Source organism: Palaemon carinicauda, chromosome 7 (assembly GCF_036898095.1).
Source record: "Palaemon carinicauda isolate YSFRI2023 chromosome 7, ASM3689809v2, whole genome shotgun sequence".
In the NCBI taxonomy this organism is placed as follows: Eukaryota; Metazoa; Arthropoda; class Malacostraca; order Decapoda; family Palaemonidae; genus Palaemon; species Palaemon carinicauda.
Window position 1 is genome coordinate 95,410,701 of NC_090731.1, and position 20,697 is coordinate 95,431,397.

General features: G+C 42.8%; 1 protein-coding gene across 2 annotated transcripts in view; it reads right to left on the minus strand.

Moving 5' to 3' along the window:
- Positions 1–20,697, minus strand: part of Ddx56 (putative ATP-dependent RNA helicase DDX56) — a 523,416-nt gene that overhangs the window by 317,135 nt on the left and 185,584 nt on the right. For both annotated transcript variants that reach the window (XM_068376800.1, XM_068376799.1), the window contains exon 4: positions 10,121–10,277. In XM_068376800.1, the coding sequence (XP_068232901.1) occupies positions 10,121–10,277 (157 nt within the window). The remainder of the gene's footprint in view (positions 1–10,120; positions 10,278–20,697) is intronic.

Genomic DNA, 20,697 nt, shown 5'->3' on the forward strand with positions numbered 1-20,697 from the left:
GCATGAAGAGAAAAAATCTGATGAATGGGAGTTGGGAGTGTTGGTGAAAATTGCAAAAACAGGAGACCTGACTGATTGCAATAATTACAGAGGCATCGCACTTACATCAGTTGACAAGAAAATATGTAGTATGATTATTCTAGAAACTAAAGAGAAATATCGATGTGAAGCTGAGAGATGAACAAACAGGATTTAGAAAAGGTAGTAGATGTACTGACCAGATTTTCATTTCAGGACATGTTGTACAGCAATGTGAAGAATATAGAAATCAACTTTTGGTGGCATTTTTTAACCGTGAAAAAGCCTTTGATAGTGTAAACCTACAAATTATGTACAGTCCTGCATTATTATGGATTTCCTCTTAAATAAGTAAATTTCATTAAGTAAGTCCATGAGCAGAAAGTGTAAAGTTAATGTTAGCGGAGTCTTATCAAATCCAATACTGTACAGTAAACATCACATATTTTAAGTAATTTGTATTTTTCCTAACATACTTACCGAGAAACACTTTCTTAGGAGTCACTGGTGGCTTCTCTCTTAACGACCAGAGTTTTGCGTAGTTTACCCTACACCCACCTTCTAAGTGACTTGGTAGCAGAAGAGAACGTGACCTGGGGCAATGACCGAGGTCGGCCAAGAGGCCACGCTCTCACTCTAGGCAGTATGTTTTATGTAAGGAACAACACTCTAAGACTGTAAGGCAGTGTTTCTCGGTAAGTATGTTAAGAAAAATACAAATTACTTAAAATTTGTGATTTGTTCCAACACAGATACTTACCTCGAAACACTTTCTTAGGAGACTTATACCTTAGGAGGAGGGAGTGCCCGAAGCCCAAGACCCCGATGGACAGTAGGATAAACTACACAAAATACTCATTAAGTGTGGTAACACTTACCCTTCTGTAATTTCTTCGTTGTGCTTGTTGTATAATGCCGAATCTGGCGCCTTGAACAGTGATCGACGCTAATAAGGTCGACTGCTAATACGAGAAATAGAGAGAAAAATAGGAAGAGAGGGGGATAGAAAACGTTATTGTGTCTGGATCCTCTATATTTCGCGATTGAGCCTGGGGCTTGAGCCGTTAAATCGTGTGAAGGGCTGAGATGATCGGCCCAATAGAAAACCCGTCCAGGGATTTCCTCGTACAATCTTTAAGATAATGAGCGGTGAAGGTCGACTGGTTGGACCAAGTTCCTGCTCGGAGCACTTGTGCCACCGACGTGTTTCTCTCGAATGCCAGGGAGGTGCTTATGCCCCTAACATCGTGAGCCCTGATCTTCCCTGGTGTTGGAAGTCTCTCTATTGAGTAGGCTCTTATTATGACCTGTCTGAGCCAGAATGAAACCGTATTCTTCGATATCCCCTTTTTTGTTTGTCCCCAGGAAACGAATAGGTTCTTAACCGAGGGGCGGGTGCCTGCCGTACTCTTGAGGTACTTCCTAAGTGCCCTAACTGGGCACAGTCTCAGGTCCTCTTGGTTCCCTACGTTCGGGATGGCAGGGATAGAAAAACTCTCGAACCTAGGGTCCCACACCGAGGGGTTCTGAGTCTTGGCCACGAAGGAGGGAACAAACTTCAAGGTGACCTCTTTCCATCCCCTTGAGTGTTCTACTTCGTATGACAACCCGTGTATTTCGCCTACTCTCTTAGCTGAAGCCAACGCTAGTAAGAAGACTGTCTTGAGGGTGAGGTTCTTGTCCACGATGTCCTTCATCGGTTCGAAAGGGGGTTTTCGGAGCATATCCAGAACCCTCGCTAAATCCCAATTCTGGATTCTCGGGGCGGAAGGAGGGCAGGCTTGCTCGAAAGCCTTGAGCATAGAAATGTGCCTGGAGGCGCCCAAGTCTATGCCCTTGAGAAGGAAGACTTGACCCAGGGCCGCCCGAACTCCCTTGATAGCTGGGACTGACATGGCCAACTTATCCCTGAGATGAACCATGAAGTCTGCTATAATAGGCACGGACGCTTCTAAGGGCTCTATCTCCTTGTCCCTGCACCACTTAACGAACACCGCCCACTTAGACTGGTAGACGGCTGCGGAAGATTTCCGCAGGTACAGAGACATTCTCTTGGCTGTTTTACTAGAGTACCCTTGTTTCCTCAGGAGGCGCTGGATAACCTCCAGGCGTGTAGACGAAGCGCCTCCGGGTTTCCGTGAAACCTCTGAAAGTGAGGTTGTCTTAGTAGGTCTGATCTGACGGGCAGAGGCCAGGGAGGAAGAGTGGCGAGGTTCTTTAGGTCTGCGAACCAATCCCTCTCTGGCCACCAGGGCGCTACCAAAGTCATCCTTAGGTTGGTTGCTGCTCGTACTCTGTTGAGGACTTGTCTTATTAGGGAGAAGGGGGGAAAGGCGTAAACGTCCAGGCCGTCCCACTTGTGTTGGAAGGCGTCTTCCATTGCTGCCTTCGGGTCTGGGACAGGAGAACAAAATACGGGGAGTTGGGCGTTCCACCTTGTTGCAAACAGGTCCATTACCGGAGACCCCCACATCTGGATAATGTGGCTTGCCACTTGTGGGTGCAGGGACCACTCTGTCGCTACTACTTGACCCGCCCTGCTGAGGCCGTCTGCTAGGACGTTCTTCTTCCCCGGAATGAACCTTGCCGTCAGGTTAACGTCCCCCTTCTCTGCCCACCTTAGGATTTGAAGGGCCAGATCGCACAATTCCTTCGACTTCAGTCCCCCCTCCTTCTTCACGTATGCAACCACGGTTGCGTTGTCTGACATTAGGGCTACCGAGTTCGCCCTTATGTCCTCCTCGAAGTGGTAGCAGGCTTCCTGAACTGCTTTCATTTCTAGGACATTGATGTGGAGGGACTTCTCTTCTTCCGTCCACGTTCCCTTTGCAGTCCTTTCCCGGAGGTGAGCTCCCCACCCTTCCTTCGATGAGTCCGTGAAGAGAAGGAGCTCCGGAGGTTGGTTGGAAAGTGGCATCCCTCTCAGGGTGTGTGAGCGATCCTACCACCATTCTAAGGCCCGTTTGGTCTCCTGAAGGACTGGTACTACTAAGTCCGAGGAACTGTTCTGGTTCCACCGTTCTTTTAGGTTCCACTGAACCACCCTCAGGTGCTGTCTTCTGTGGGGAACCAGCTTCTCCAGGGACACAAGGTGTCCTACCAACCTCTGCCAATCCTTCGCTCTTCTGGGTTGTCCTCGAAGGAAGGGCAGGAGCACCCGGTCCAGGTTGTCTAGTCTGTCTGAGGACGGAAATGCCTTGACTTGTGAGGAGTCGAGTACTATTCCCAGGTCGTCGTCCTGTTGGCTGGGGTTAGCTGTGACTTCTCCAAGTTGACCATGATGCCCAGGTCTTTGCACAAACGTAGAAGATCCTCTCCTTGTAGTTTCAAGTCTTCCCTTGAGGATGAAAGGAGTAGCCAGTCGTCCAGGTATCTGATAAGTCGAATTCCCCGTTCGTGTGCCCAAACGGAAACCATCGTGAATACTCTCGTGAATACCTGGGGGGCTGTTGAAAGACCGAAACACAAGGCCTTGAATTGCAACACATGAGCACCCCACTTCACCCGGAGAACTTCCTGCTTGACGGGTGGACAGGTACCTGGAAGTAGGCATCCTTGAGGTCTACAGATATCATAAAGTCCCCTTCCCTCAAGGACGCCATGACCGTCTTTGGTGTATCCATCTTGAATGGTATCTTCTTGATGAACCTGTTGAGGGCTGACAGGTCTATTACTGGTCTCCAACCTCCCGTTGCTTTCTCCACTAGGAACAGGCGGCTGTAGAATCCCGGACCCGGCAAGTCCACTGCTTCAAGGGCTCCTTTTTGCAACATCTTGCTGACCTCTTCGCCGAGTGCAGCTCTCTTCGCTGGGCCCTTCGACACCAACCAGTCCACCTGGGACGCTGGGATCAACGGGGGTGGTTGTTCCAAGAACGGGATCCTGTAGCCCTCTCTCAGAACGTAGACTGTCCACGGGTCTGCTCCGTGGAGCTTCCATGCTTGCCATGCCAGACTGAGGCATCCCCCTACCAGAGGCTTGGGCAGGGAAGGGGGGCCTCCCATCTTATCTCCTACGGGAGGAATGGCCTGCTCGGCCTCTCCTGGAGGAGGAATAGGAGTTCCTATACGGGGGTGGTGCCGAGGAGGATCCCCTTCGGGAGGGATTCGTCGAGGAAGGCCACTGCCCCGACGGGGGTTCTCGTCTTCCCTGGGCCGGGAAGGACCGCACAGTCACAGGTGCTTCTGTCACGGGCCTCCTGAAGGCCGGGCGACGCGCCGTCTGCGGCTTCAGGCCAGAGAGTTCCCTTTTCTTGGCCAGTTTCTCCATGGTTTTCTCTGCCTTCCTCGTTGGGAATAGTTGGTCTCCCCAGACGGAGCTATATTTCAACGCTCGAGCTTCCCTTTCGGGGATCTTGACCGGAGGATTCTTGAGCAGGGCGTCTCTTCTCCGCAGAACCCAGTTAGCCGAGAGAGCCAAGGACTGGAATGTCATGAACTTAAGGGCTCGGCTACCCGACTCTAGCAACTGGTTCAGAGCTTCCCGTTTTGCAGGCTCCATAGGGATCTGGGTGCCGACCAAGGTGGTGGCCCACCAATCCAGCCAGGACGCCACGTTCACCAGGTCCTTGGACATCTCCTCCATCATAGCTGTCTCGGGTTGGGAGAAGAATGTAGAGGCCGAGGCTGCCCTCTCGTCCGAAACGCCCTGGCACAGGATGTCAATAGATTCCGCCGTCATGCAGGGGCCACTCGTCCTGCCCTCTAAGGAGTAGTATTTAGTCTGAGATTTAAGTCCTTGCAACAGTTTCGCCGAACTATATCCCCTGGCAGAGTCGCTATTCCGTACGATAACTTTATCGATATGAGCCCTTCCGATCCCCACATTCCTGGCCTCTGGTAGGGAGAGAGAGGATTTCTTCTGGGTAGGGGTGTCGAAGAACTTATTCAGGCCAGAGGTCCATGTTTCCACTTCCTGAGGGGCGAGTTCCACCAAGCCATTGTACCCCCTGATCAAGGCTAGGACTCTCCTGTAAGCGGAGTCCTCCCCCGCCGACGTCTCACCCTCTCTTTCCTCTGACCGACGGGAGAGGCGTGTGCACGGGAGCCTTCGTGCCGACGGGACCCTCGGTCCCTCCGCTCATCGACGTCCAGTACTTCTCTCCTCCTCGAGGTCTTTTTGGGCGAGACGGTTTCCTCCGTGAGAGCCCTCGAGGGGGATGCCCGTCCCCGTGTAGCTTCACGATGGGGGGACCTGTCGAGGCTGCCCATCTTCGAGGACGACTCCTGCCGCTGGGCGGATTGAGTGTCTCTCAGACGGGACTTAGACCTGGAAGACGAAGGTGCCCGTCCCCGTGCATCTTCTCGATGGGGAGGCCTGTCGTGGCTGCCCATCCTCGATGACGAATCCCTCCGCTGGGCGGATTGATTGTCTCTCGAACGGGACTTAGGCCTGCAAGTAGAGGTCCTCCGTTCATCGAGGGACTCCCTGGCGAGGCACTTGGAGGCCCTTCTAGGAGGACTGTCTCCCTCCCGCTCAGGTGTCGCCCTAACGGGTCTGGCCAGGCCCTTCGTACCCTTGCTAGGGACGAAAACCCACGTCCCCTGCGGTGATACTGGTCTCCTGCTTTTGGGTGGAGGGGAGCGGGGGCTTCTCGTGCCCCGAAAACGTGTGGGAGACCGCGAAGGGGAGTTCCTCCACACGGAAGGATCCCTCTTCCTCCTTTGACATCTTCGACGGTCCCTGCTCGAGGAATCAGAAGAGTCTCGCCCTGAGGAGTAGATCTCCTCGCAATGTCGAGACCTTGAACACGACTTTGGCTTCTTGGGGCTCCTCCGCAGCCTCGACGTAGAAGGAATTGGCCGATGATCCTGAAGAGTTGCCTTCGTCGGTAACCACGCGGAGGGGCGAGGAACGCATGAGAAGGCCTCACTGAGCCCTTTGGCAAGTCCCACGCCAAAGGGTCCTCCTGCGGGGATTCCTCTCTGCCGACGGCGCCTTCCGTAGCTGATGCCCCTGAAACAATTACCCAGGGATCTGAAGAAGAAAACGCAGCATTTTTAGACCACATGGGGTCCTCCGTAGCGACGCGGCCCCTATGTGAGAGAAGCCCGTCCTTCGGAGCCCCACTACACTCACCTACAGGCGCCGTCAACGCCTTAGCAAAAGACGATTCAACCGCACTATCACTCTCCCGGGAAGGATGCGCCATCCGTTTACCTTTCAAGGACTTACCTTTTTCCCTTAGCTTGAGTAGGGGAAGAAGGATACACTCTACCTGCCCCTTCTCCTGCCGAAGTCGCGGGAGAAGAAACGTTTGACTTCCGTGGTGATCTCTTCGTCGCCTTCTTCTTGGTGGCGAACCTCACCCACTGAACTTCACTCCATTCCGCACATTCGGGACACGTGTCCAACGAAGAACAGGCTTTGCCCCTGCACAAGGTACACAATGTATGCGGGTCTACCTCAGGCTTGGACAGGAAAGCCCCACATGCCTTACCGGCTCTAGGCCCAGGACAACGGCGAACAGGCTCCATAGCCTAACCCAAAGAATCGCAATACACAGGAACGCGAAAAAGGGAAAGTACTGAAACACTAGTAAAGCACAAGGGGTTGAAAGCTAAAGCACGAGTAAAGGCACTGAACCCTTGCTAAAGAATCACAACCATGTGGGAAGCACGTGGGATCGAACAAAGGGGGTCGCACAGAGAACTAAGGAGAGCGGTGTGTGCAAACAACGCGACCAGAAAACATACTGCCTAGAGTGAGAGCGTGGCCTCTTGGCCGACCTCGGTCATTGCCCCAGGTCACGTTCTCTTCCGCTACCAAGTCACTTAGAAGGTGGGTGTAGGGTAAACTACGCAAAACTCTGGTCGTTAAGAGAGGAGCCACCAGTGACTCCTAAGAAAGTGTTTCGGTGTAAGTATCTGTGTTGGAACAAATGAAAATTATTTGTAAAGTAACTATAATTAGGAGGAAAATTTGGTAGAAGATTGAAATATGCAGTATAAAAGTTAATGTAATCAAAAAATAACATTAAACTCAACAATCATTTTATCCTTATACAGGATGTGGCATAGATAGGCATCTTATTATAAAGTTTACTTCATGGTATAAGGCCATTATCCAAAGTTTTAGGGGTATGTAATGTGCAAATTTGGCAATATAAAGAGGCGGTATATCTAAGCAATACATGTTTGCCAACGGTTATACTCGTATAAGTGGAGGAGCAACCTGGTGAAGTAATGAGAGCTTTGGGTGTGGAGGAAATGACCCCCTAAATCTCGAGGAAGTCACAGGCAGCAGGGTGACGGATTGGATTTAAGGCGATGGACAAACCATCTCTTCGGCTTTTCCTCATAATGCGTGGCAGCTGATTTTACTAAGATTAGTATACACTGACAGGGGTCACTTGCCTTAGTTAGATAGGCACTGCACATCACAAGGAACTGGCTATCCTTTGATGAATCTAGCCAATGAATCCTCTATGGATTTAGTCAGTCAATGGAAAGAGAAAATCACAAAATGGCACCCAGTCCCAGGCGTAGTGGGACGCTAAGAATCTCCCGGTTTATAAATACCAGTACTAAGGAAAAATTGGAAATTGGTAATTGGAATGTTAAAAGCATGAATCAGATTTGGAAGTCACAGCAAGTAGTGAGTGAATTTATGAAATATATTTTTGACATCTTGGCCCTAAAGGAAACACGTAAGGGGATTGGTAAGGAAACTTTACACCCAGGAAATATATATATCTATTCAGGAAGGACAGATGGAGTTAGAAGAGAATGGGGTAGGAATGATGATGACACAAATAGCAGAAAAGGCATTAACTGAGTAGAAAGCTGTAAATTAGGGGTGTGCAACCTTTTTCCCCCAAGGGCCATGTCAAAACTCTGTTGGTATGGAGGGCCAGATAACCTTACTATCTAATGTTATTTACTACAATTGAAAACATATGTGAGATTATAAGAAACAAAACTATTTTCCTTACAATAAATGAGCAAATGAAAGGCTACCATACCTTACTATTATAATGTACAAACATAAATAATTACATATTATTGGTTAACTCGGATGATTAATATGAGAATTATCAAACACAGGCATTTTTCTAACCATAAATGAGCAAATGAATGGCTAACCTAGTGAGATGGTTGATGTTGTATTTGGGACACCAACTCATCAATATACAGGCTGTATGGATGATGTTGCTATACACAGGGTACTTTCCAAATGTTCATCAGTAAGTGAAGACCTATACTTGTTTTTGACCAGATTCGTTTTTGAAAAAAGTTGCTCACATACATATGTGCTACCAAACGCTGCCATCATTTTCCTCGCATGAACAAAGAGTTTTGGATACACTGTTACTGATACATGCTTCTTATAAAACTGGTATACTGAATATCATCAAACTTCTTTCTTAGTTCATATTACACTGTAGTTCAATTATTTCCATTTGCATGTCCTCGGGAATTGCTGTCACATCCACAGAAAAAGGAGAAGTAAAGACTTCAATGGCTTGTGAATGTTTCTTCAGGTCAACAAATCTTTCTGAGAATTCCTCTCGTGAGACTGCCAACTTGTCACCACACTTCTGATACTGAAGGTTGCTAGTGTCATGGTTTTTCAGTGTCGGAAAGTGGGTTGGGTTTTGGTTTCTGGTTTGTGACTGCCACAGATGCAATTTTATCTAGAAGCCTTTGATCAGTGAGAACATCTCATTTGCTAGTTGATCTTTTCCTTGAAGTCTAACATTCAGCGTACTAAGATGATCAGTTATATCAACTAAAAATGCTAAATCACATCTCCATTCCTTATCTCTCAATTCAGGGATAGCATTACCTTTCATATCTAAGAACAGCTCAATTTCTTCCAAAACATCATATGCTCTCTTCAACATTCCTGCTTTGCTTAGGTACCTTACCTTACAAAAATACTTCACATCACTGTACTCTGCATCAATGTCTATCATTAACTGCTGAAACTTGTGGTGATTTAAATCTCTTGACCTAATGAAACTAACAGCTTTTACAAGAATATTAGTCACATGCTGAGAGTTTATTGTCTTTGCACATAAAGCTTCCTGATGTAAGATACAATACAGAATCACAACTCAACCACAACAAATGAAGTCACAATGGAGACTGGTGAGGCAGCAATCAGCAGTACTGTCAGGCGAGAACACACGAACAGTATCACACTACAAGAATCATACGTGTCAAACTCAGAGACAGACAGCAAAGGGTCATTCAATCTATCATGTATTAATAATTAACACACACACACACTCACAGTATTACACTACAAGAATCATACGTGTCAAACTCAGAGACAGACAGCAAAGGGTCATTCAATCTATCATGTATTAATAATTAACACACATACACACACACTCTCTCTCTCTCTCTCTCTCTCTCTCTCTCTCTCTCTCTCTCTCTCTCTCTCTCTCTCTCTCTCTCTCATGAGGGTGGGCTCAAAATAGAAGAGACATAGATGATGAGAACAGAGTATGCAATGGAAGATAAAATATCATTGGAAGGAGAAAGGATTGATGAGGTAGAATCATTTAAATATTTAAGAACTATGATCTCCAATACAGGGTCTTTATAATTAGAGTTTAGTGAAAGATTGAAAAGAGCAAATCAGACAATACTAGGTTAAGTAAAATTTGGAAATCAAATCTCCTGAAATTACATAAAAAAATCAGACTAAATATCAGTTTAGTGAGATCAGTATTACTATATGGACATGAGTCATGGTATGACAATGAATCAATCTCCAATAGATTTAATAGATTTAAGAACAAAGCCCTCAGAAGGATATTGGGACTTGAATGGCAGGAGAGATTACTCGCGTACCATGTGTGGATGAGATCCTGAAGAGGGGTAAATGGAGATGGTTTGGGCACGCTCTTTGCACTCTCCAAGAGAGATTAGTTCACAAAATATTCAGCTGGGCTCCAAAAGGGTCTAAAAGAGGTGGAAGACCCAGGCCTATATTGGTGTGGACTATGTAGCGTGAAGTAGATGATGAAAGGAGAAGTATGGAATTAAAAGCTCAAGATAGATGACTGGCAAAATCTACCCAAGGCCCTTTGCATCAATAGGCATAAGAGGTGATGATAATGATAATAAACAAAGATCTGCTAGTAACTTACTTCAAAATAGCCTGAATGTCACTCAAATGATCAAAGGCAAACATCAAATCTGCTTCATCAATTACAAGCAATTTCAATGATTTTCTCAAGTCAAGGTTTCCTTCTGACATATGTGCAAGAATTCTCAAAGGCGTCCCAATAACAATGTCAGGTTTGTCTGAAATTAAGTAAGGATATTACTGACATATGAATAATAGACTGATAGTAATAAACATACCAACCAATTCCCATCAAGAAATTGATATCTATACAAAAAAACATTTTGAATTTCACAAGTAATCAGACTAAAAAATTATCAAAAATTAATAAATCAATAGATTTTGAAATAGAGAGGGCAAAAAACTATTTCTATAATATATAGAAAAATTCCTTAGCTCTATAATCCTATTTATTTTCAAAGGCCTTATAAACATACCTGTAGATACTTTAATTATGAACAAAATTCCTTAAAACATGAAATATTTAGAAGTAATTTGTATTTTTCCTAATGATACAAACCTATAGCTATTTATAGGGGTATTACTTTTGGAAGGACAAGCCATTAGACTTTTAGGGAGGGTTAACCACCCCTCTTCTAGTTAGTAGGGGGTGGGGGAGGGACTGGTGTTGGTGGGCCAATTTGTATGAATAGCTACAGGCTTGTATTGTTAGGAAAAATATAAATTTCTTCTAAATTTGTCATTTGTTCCATAACTAAAATACAAATCAATGCTATTTATAGTGGTTGACTCACCCATTAGGAGGGTGCAAGTCCCTGCCAATCTAGCTTTTTGGCTTTGTCCGGCAGATTTCCCTCTATGTGTGTTAGCATATAGGTGGAACCCCTACACCTTGCTAAAACCTTGCTATACATGGTCTGTGGCCTACACAAGCTGTGTGTTTGTGATACTAGCAACGTGACTGTCAAGGTGAGAGATTTTCCAAGTCATAGGAATCGTCCGAGGTCACCAAGACATACCTAACAACCCCCTCTTTAGGTATGAGAACATAACATTATTGACACAATACCGAGTCACACACAGGAACAATGGTTTACCTTCAGTTGGTAGAGGTCGGCTTTACAGAGGACCCTAGATGCTGATTTCCCCGAGAGAGGGGACGATGAAGAACTAGCTGAAAAAGTAATTGATCAACTCCCTAAAGTCAGTCGGGTTGATTTTGTCACAGACACATACCTGACTCATTCTATTAAAAATCCAGAAAGGAAGCGAAGAGGAGCATCAGCTACATTCTTGCTTAAAGGTAGCTTAACAAAAATTCCCAGAAATTGGAAGAGTTTCTTAACCGATACAAAGAACAAAGAGCAATTGATCCAGTTCTTACTGGGAGTGGAAACAAGATAAATATGCAAATAAGCTTAAAAACAAGAGTTATTCATTTTGTGAATGCTCGTAACTGCACAGCTATCACAAGTACTGATGGACTGCAAACAGAAACATATGAGGTTGAGGCCCTGCAGTCATCCCAAGAGGATGCTGATAGTAGAATTATTTTACATCTTCGTCATATGGCTTCTCAAGTATCTGAAGATTTCACCATTGTTATAAGATCACCAGATACAGATGTTTTCATCTTGTTGCTGAAATTTGCTCAAGTCTTAAAACAAACCATTTTGTTCGATACAGGAGTAGGAGACAAAAGACGCCTCATAGAGTACATAAAGTTGTAGATAAAACTGGTCAGGAGTTATGTGAAGTCTTGCCTTCCCTTCATGCTTATTCTGGTTGTGATAGTGTGAGTGCATTTGTTCGGAAGGGTAAATTATTACCATGGAAATTACTACAGAAGAACCCAGAGTTTATTTCCACTTTCAAAAATCTTGGATCTAGTTCTGCTGTGGATGAAAATACGTATATCCAGCTAGAAAAATTTACTTGTCTACTCTACAATCAGTCATCAACTCAGTCATCTATTGACAAAGTACGTTACAATCTTTTTCTTCAAAGATACGTCCCCAAATCAGCCATAATTTCAGATTGTGATGGGATAGATATGAGTTTGCTGCCTCCATGCCGTATGTCACTCAGAGAACATATAAAGAGGGCAAACTATCAAGCACTCATATGGAACAGAGCAGATCAAGCTGAGCCAGATATACCTTCGCCAGACGGACATGGGTGGTGTCTCAGTGAAGGAAACTTAGAATTTGTATGGTGTAGTGGATCACCGATGCCACAAGAATTGATTGATATTCTAGATGAGCACGTAGAGGAGGAAGAGTTTGAGGAGTCTTATGAAGATGAGCCAGAAGAAATTAACAATATCACAGACTTAATGCATGAGTATGATGATTAAAGATGCAATATTCATCATGAATCCATTCTCGTTATCTATTATGATTACAAATTACTCGGTAATATAGGAAAATATTCTGTACATATCTATTTAGCTATATCGATTAGTTCTATTCTTATAAAGGGTACTTTATCTAGTCCAATGTGCCAAAGGTATATTAGATTGCTATTTCAAGAAATTTTTCCTTAGCAGTTACACTTCACTTTATACATTTGCTTTATGAAGAATTATTTTTATGAATGCCATAGTCAGAAACATATTGAATTTTTTTAAGGTTATGTAATAACCTTGTTCTTTTGTTTTCCTGTTATATGAGGTGCTGTACATTAATGTAAAGCAAAAAACAAAATATTCATTTCCCTGTGCAATGAACTCATTACTCAGTTTCAGGTGAGAGTGTACATTTAAGCTCTAAAAGCCAATTTTTTTTTAATGGAATTTCTTATCAGATATAGTTATTTTTCTATTTCTTTCATAATCTATTTTTTTGCTGCCAAATACTCTGTGTTTTTGTTCTTAAGGCTTAATATTATATTACCAAAATGATTACTTTAATTCATTGTACCTGTACCAAAAACTTTCATTTATAAAGAAAATAAATCACGATTTCTTCATCTATGTTTGTCTGTTATGTGAGAATGCTGCACATTACATCTATTCACAAATTATAATATTACTTTTCTTGTGCCATTAATTCATCAGTCTTTTCAGGCTAGAGTATGCATTTAAGTTCTAAAATAAATTTTTTTCTTTAATCAAATGTCTTATTAATTATGGTTGTTTGTGTATGCATTTCAATCATAGTTATTCTCTTATTACCAAATGTTACTTTTTTTAAGCACTAATATCTACAAAAGGAGTACTTTATTTTTTTTCTTTTGTGTTTGTACCACAAAATATCTTTTGTAATAGAAAAATCATAATTATTTCTTGTAGTTTATCTTAATGTCCTTAATTATTTTGAGCCAAAATCCTCTGACTTAATCTATTATGTCGGCTTAAGGAGATTAAACTGCACCAAAGTGTCTTCATTTTTAAGAGACCAATGTATAACGATCTATATGTTAGATATATAAATACTTATCATAAATTTTATAATATATAAGAACCGTGTTAGTAATAAACTAACCCAATGAACCCAATATACCTTAAAGAAGAATATGCATATATCAATTAGGTTAATATTTCCCTATTCTTTGGCCACTATTTTTTTTAAATTTTGGTTTGTAGCAACCAAAATCTCCAAAAGCCAGCCTGCAGATAATCGTACTCTGAATCTATTGCCTCCAAGAAGATGAAAAAGTAATGTCTAAAAAAATATCTTGGAGCTGGGAGGGGTCGGCAACTAGCCTATGGTTCACAAGAGAGGACGGGTTGTATCCGAGCAGTATACCGCATTCTAAGCGGCAAAGATATATTTTCTCACGCTATCATATGCTTTAATATATTTCTGAATATGACATATTTTATATGAAATTACATCTAAAAAACCTGCTCTTTATGAATATTTTGATGCTGTCAATCCATCTTTTCACTGAAATAAATTATAGCAAACTATAGTGATATACATTTTCTTGGTAGCTCAAAATTGAATTTTGAACGTAAATTAAGCCAGAATTCTTTATTATTTCGATAAAACAAACTATTTCATTCGATTCTGCATACTTTTAAACCCCTAATTCCATACCACTTTTATAAGTATTGGTTTATTTCTCTGCGTCATATATAAAACTAACATTATTTTATATTACATTTTTTTCTCTAAATATTTCTCGAATTTTGGCTTTATCAGCCAAAATCACCAGCATCCAGAATGCAAACAATCAGAATATGAATCTATAGACTCTAAGGAATAAAAATAACATTGTCTGCAAAAATCCCTAGGGGGGGGATGATTTCACCTGCTGGCCCATGGCCTACACAGCCTCATTCAGAGATCCATGTAGTCCAGATTCTGGTAGATTTCGAAGTCTTGGATGCTTTACAAGATATCCAACTGGACGATAGGATGTCAAAAGTGTCGGAGTACACTGAGAAAGAGCTTCTCGCAGAAGGTCAGGAGGAGGAGCAGACCCAAGCTCCTGAAACCGAAGAGGAAGAGGTCGACGCGGTGTCGGTCTCATCGGTTCCGGCCCCTGAACCAGTTCCCTCGACTTCGTCTGCTATCCCAGAGGAACTGGGAAGGACTTTTTCTTCTATTGTTGAAATGATTCCACAAATGCATTAGAAAAATGATGAAAAAGAAGCTGCGATGAAGCTGGAGATGCGCAGACTCGCAGCATCACATGGGCCCCAGAAGAAGCTCAGCATGTAGGATCTCCCCTTATGTTCGGACGCAAATCCTTAGGAAGTATGCCGAACACATGCCGATGACATCTGGCAAAATTGTCATTTTAGATAAGCTGGGATCAGTTCCCCATGAAAAATTGGAATTCTGGCCCAGCAAGGAGTCTTACCCGGACTGTTATGTCCGTCTCAGGAAGGAGCCACCCTCAAAGGAGGAAACGGAGCCAAAGGAGGTCATAGTCTTTGACCACGGTAAAGCACAGGCTTTACTTTCTAGCTCAAGGAAAGAGAGAGGCTTCACCAACTCAAAGGTACCTGCGTTGAGTAAGAAGCACCCCTCCTTTGTGGCTTCTCCAACTAGAGCCTTCCCCTTTATGGAGAAAGGGTACAAGGCTGCCTTAAAGGTGGTCGAGGCAGGGAAGCCATGCCCTTCGTTGGACAAGTGCAAGCCTTTATCCCTGACGTTATCTATGGACCAAAAAGACTGGAAGGACGTCCACCTTACTTTCTCAGTCGGGAAGTTGGAAGCAGATATTGCCAGACGTCAGTTCTGTGAGGACCTTCCAAAGCTGTCTGAATTTCTCTTGCGTAGGGAGCAAGAGACAAAAGAAAGACTTGCTGCATCTATATCCCTTCAGACTACTCTGGAGACCATGGCAAGTGACCCCAAAAATCAAGAAATGTTTATGGTAGTGGTCAAAACCCATTTGGCCACCGTGACCAAAGATCCATATAGTTTTATTAAAGCTAGGAGAGCTAGTAGAGAGTTCGTGTTCGCCTCAGCTGCGGTGAGACACGAACCCAGAAAACTGATCTCATCCAGTATTTGGGGTAAGGACCTCTTCCCGAGTGAAGTAGTCAAAGAGGTAGTAGACAAGGCTGTCACGGAGAATAGGAACCTTCTCCAAAAGTGGGGCCTATCTCTCAAGAGAAAGTCTTCCCTGGATGAGGGTCCCCAACCTAAGATGAAGATGAAGAAGCCTAGGATACCCTCTCGGCCGGCCAAGCCTTACAGACAGCAACAACAATAACAACTTCCTACGACCGCAGTGCCTCAGATGGTGGCACAACCTCCAACTACGTACCAGTTGGTACCTCAGCCAGTAGCGACACAGTCGCCTGCCTTTAACCCAGCTTTCGAGAGGCAGTCAACGCCCTTTCGTCCGAAAGCTAGAGGAGCAGCCAGAGGTTCCTCTAGACGCCCTTCAAGAGGAAGGGGATTCAGAGGAGGACGCGGTCAAGGAGGCAAGCCCTCAGGTCCACAGCAGAAGTGAGATACTTACGGTAGGAGGGAGACTGTACTTATTTCGGGATCGCTGGACATTCGATCCCTGGGCCCACAGCTTAATCAAGAACGGACTGGGTTGGAGCTGGAACAGCGCTCCACCTCTATTCCCACAATTCTTCCAACACTCCACCCCCGTCCTGGAAGAATACGTACAGGAACTCTTGGAGAAAAGAATAATTTAGAGAGTAAAGTCCATCAAGTTCCAAGGAAGGCTGTTTTGTGTTCCCAAGAAGGACTCAGAAAAACTCAGAGTCATTCTGGACTTGTCGCCAGTCAACAAGTTCATAGTAAACTCCAAGTTCAGGATGTTAACACTTCAACACTTAGGGACCCTGTTGCTAAATGGGCTTTCACTGTCTCGATAGACTTGTCAGACGCCTATTGGCACGTTCCAATCAATAATCAACTCTCCTCCTACCTAGGTTTCAAGCTAAAACGAAGACTTTATGCCTTCAGAGCCATGCCCTTCGGGCTAAACATAGCCCCAAGGATATTCACGAAGCTTGCAAATGCAGTCGTTCATCATTACGCCTAAAGGGTGTCCAAGTGCTGGTGTGGGCAGCATCCAAGATGGAATGCATGCAGGCTTCCAAGAAAGTGATCCAGTTCCTGGAACATCTAGGATTCAAGATTAATGCCAAAAAGTCTCGACTATCTCCGGCTCAAAAGTTTCAGTGGTTGGGAATCCACTGGGACTTAAAAGTCAAATCAACTTTCCATTCCACTAAAGAAAAGGAAAGAGATAGCGGGATCTGTCAAGAGACTGCTGGAATCCAAATGGATATCAAGAAGCGAACAGGAGAGAGTGCTGAGCTCTCTACAGTTTGCTTCAGTGACAGACACAGTGCTACGAGCACAGTTAAAGGATGTAACAGAAGTTTGGAGAAGATACGCATCAAACATTCGAAGAGATCTGAGAAGACCATTACCGACTCGATTGCGAACGCTTCTCAAGCCGTGGTCCAAAGCTGAGCAACTGAAGAAATCGATACTTCTTCAACCACCTCCACCTTCAGTCATCATCCACACAGACGCTTCAAAGGAAGGATGGGGAGGTCACTCTCACCAAAGGAAAGTCCAAGGAGCTTGGTCCAGCTTATTCAAGACATTTCACATCAACTTTCTGGATGCCATGGTAGTACTTACACTGAAGAAATTATCTCCTCGCACATAAGACTGGTTCTGGACAGCGAGGTGATAGTGAGATGCCTGAATCGCCAAGGTTCGAGATCACCTCAAATCAACCAAGTGATGTTGGCCATCTTCCGTTTGGCGGAAAAGAACAGATGGCACTTGTCAGCAGTTCATCTTCAAGGGTTCCGCAACGTGACGGCGGACGCTCTATCCAGGTTCACACCGATAGAGTCAGAATGGTCCCTAGACGCAGGATCGTTCTCCATCTTACATCAAGTCCCAGAACTACAGATAGACCTCTTTGCGACGAGCGACAACAAGAAGATACATCGTTACATGGCCCCATACAATGATCCCCTAGCGGAAGCAGTGGACGCAATGTCCCTCGATTGAAACAGATGGTCCAGGATTTACCTGTTCCCTCCATCCAACCTTCTACTGAAGGTCCTCGACAAATTGAGATCATTCAAGGGGACGGCTGCAATAGTGGCTCACAAGTGGCCAAACAGCGTATGGTTCCCTCTGGCATTGGAACTACGGCTGAAGTTTGTGCCGTTGCCGGATCCAGTTCTGACTCACCTAGTGCAGAAGTCGACTGTCTTTGCTTCATCACAGAAAACCCGGAACCTTCATCTCATGATTTTTTCTTCTTAGTAGTAAAGAAAAGATTCGGGATCTCAAAGGACAGTATAGACTTTTTGTAGGAAATCTCGACAGACTTCTGTTTATCATTTTTTATCCACTTTCATGAACAAGGTTTAGCAGCCAACACAATATCGACGTGTAAGTCTGCTTTGACAAGACCTTTACTGTATGCCTTTCAGGTCGACTTCTCTAACGAAATCTTTAACAAGATTCCTAAGGCCTGCGCTAGACTCAGGCCGGCAGCGCCTCCGAAACCTATTTCATCGTGTCTGGAGAAGGTTCTTCACTTCGCTTCTATGATGAACAACGATGAGTGCGCTTTGAAGGATTTGACCCAAAAAGTTATATTTTTATTTGCACTAGCCTCGGGGGCCAGAGTTAGTGAAATAGTGGCCCTCTTGAGAGAGGAAGGTCACATTCAGTTCTTGGAAGGGGGAGAACTCAATCTTTTTCCGGACCCAATGTTTCTTGCCAAAAATGAGCTACCCACCAAAAAGTGGGGTCCCTGGAGAATCTGCCCTCTGAAGGAAGATGTCTCTCTATGTCCAGTAGAGTGACTAAAGGTCTATCTTCATAGAATTTCAGACTTTAGGGGAGGACAGCTTTTTAGGGGAGAAACTTCAGGTGCAAACTTGTCTCTGAAGCAACTAAGGGCAAAGATCACCTACTTTTTTTTCGCAGAGCGGATCCAGACAGTACACCCGCAGGTCATGATATGAGAAAAATTGCCTCATCCCTGAACTTTTTCAATAATATGAATATTGAACACCTTCGCTCATACACTGGCTGGAAGTCATCCAGGGTATTTTTTAAGCATTACGCGAAGCAGGTGGAGGAACTGAAGAGGTCTGTGGTAGCAGCAGGTAGTGTCCTTAAACCTGTTGCTTTATTCTGCGAGGAACAGTGAAATTAATTGTGACGATTAATTTAAGGGTGGGTGTGTGGTCCCTGGTCGGTACAACATACCAAGTGAAAGGCCACTAAGGTGTCCTTATAAACTGTTCCATAGACAAAGGTGAAATAAGCATAATGAGTGACACGTGCAATGCGTTTTACGCAAGTGTGAATAGACAGTAATGACAGTTATTAATGAAAATATATTAACATTTTCGTTTTCAAGTGGCATTTATATGTTTCCTTTTCAGATGAAACATGTTTTTCTAATATTACTGTTATCTTTATGCTTCAATTTATTTCATCCACATTTTATGTATTTCCATTAATGTTGATTGATCTATATATTTATTGTTTGTCTATAAACTAGTTCTAAATGAAGTTTGCGTCTTATTCGCCTAGGTTAATTTTTATGAAAAATATATTGAGCATTGCACTTCTGCCTATAGATATTATTTAATAATACAGAAAATTTTAAAAGATTGTTCCTACGTGTAGACAAACACTCATCGATTAGGTCAATCCTTATTTAGGATAGACCATTATACTCTGAATGGGATGATATCTGATACGTATATATATAATCTCTGTTCCTAAACGGATATAAACCTTTGATCAGTACACAAATCAAAATAGGTAAACCGGGGGAGGTGTCAGTATTTCTTACGGACATTGGTGAGTTTCAATACAAACTTTGCTTTAGAAGGTATAGGTCGAGACCATTATACCGGTTTGTCTGCTGGGCATCCATAGGTAATATGTATCCCTCGAGACTTTTCCAGAGTCTAGCATGACTCTTCCCTGTAGGGGGCAGGAATTACTAACATGGTTTATGTTTAGAAGTAATGATGTATAACGGTAATATCATAGTTCTCTAGGTCTAGATAGACCAATGAAAAGGTTATCTTGAGGTTAAGGCACGAAATGAGAATCCACAGATACGGTAATGCTCTGGTAAACTTCCATCACGACGACATAGCCTGAGCCCAAAAAACGGATTTTGAGCGAAACAAAAAATCTATTTTTGGGTGAGATAGCCATGTCGTCCTTATGGACCCGCCCTTCCTTTTTCTTAGAAAGGGCTGAAGAACACCTCCCAATAGTACAGTATCTGTAGCACCTCGCATATTGCTACAAGGAATAAGATGGCGCCGTTGATGATGTCATATAAAGACTCGAAACGGGAAGGAAAGGTGGCTTAATAACGGCTCTCCTTTTGTTTTCGTTTTCTTGCCACTTTTCCCTATCGAAGCGTTAACGCTATTCGGGGTTTAGATAGCTATGTGGCGTGTCAAGAATACGTCCTCTGATATCATGCGATATCCCTATAAGAATTAATTAGGGATATTCGCACCAGGAGTTAGAATTCTGGGTACCTTAAGGTAAAATTCTCTGGGAATATCATCATAGTCAAATACACCCTAAGAAGCTACCTTATAGGAACTTCCATCAAGACGACATGGCTATCTCACCCAAAAATAGATTTTACGCTTCGCTCAAAATCCATAATATATATAATATATATATATATATATATATATATATATATATATATATATATATATATATATATATATATATATATATATATTATATAAATGTGTGTATATATATATATATATATATATATATATATATATATATATATATATATAAATATATATATATAAATATATATATATATATATATATATAAATATATATATATAAATATATATATATATATATATATATATATATATATATATATATATAATACATATATATGTATATGTATATATATATATATATATATATATATATATATATATATATATATATATATATACACATATACATATATATATATATATATATATATATATATATATATATATATATATATACACATATACATATATATGTATAATATATATATATATATATATATATATATATATATATATATATATATATATATATATATATATATATATATATATATATATATATATATATATATATATATATATATATAAGTATATATATATATATA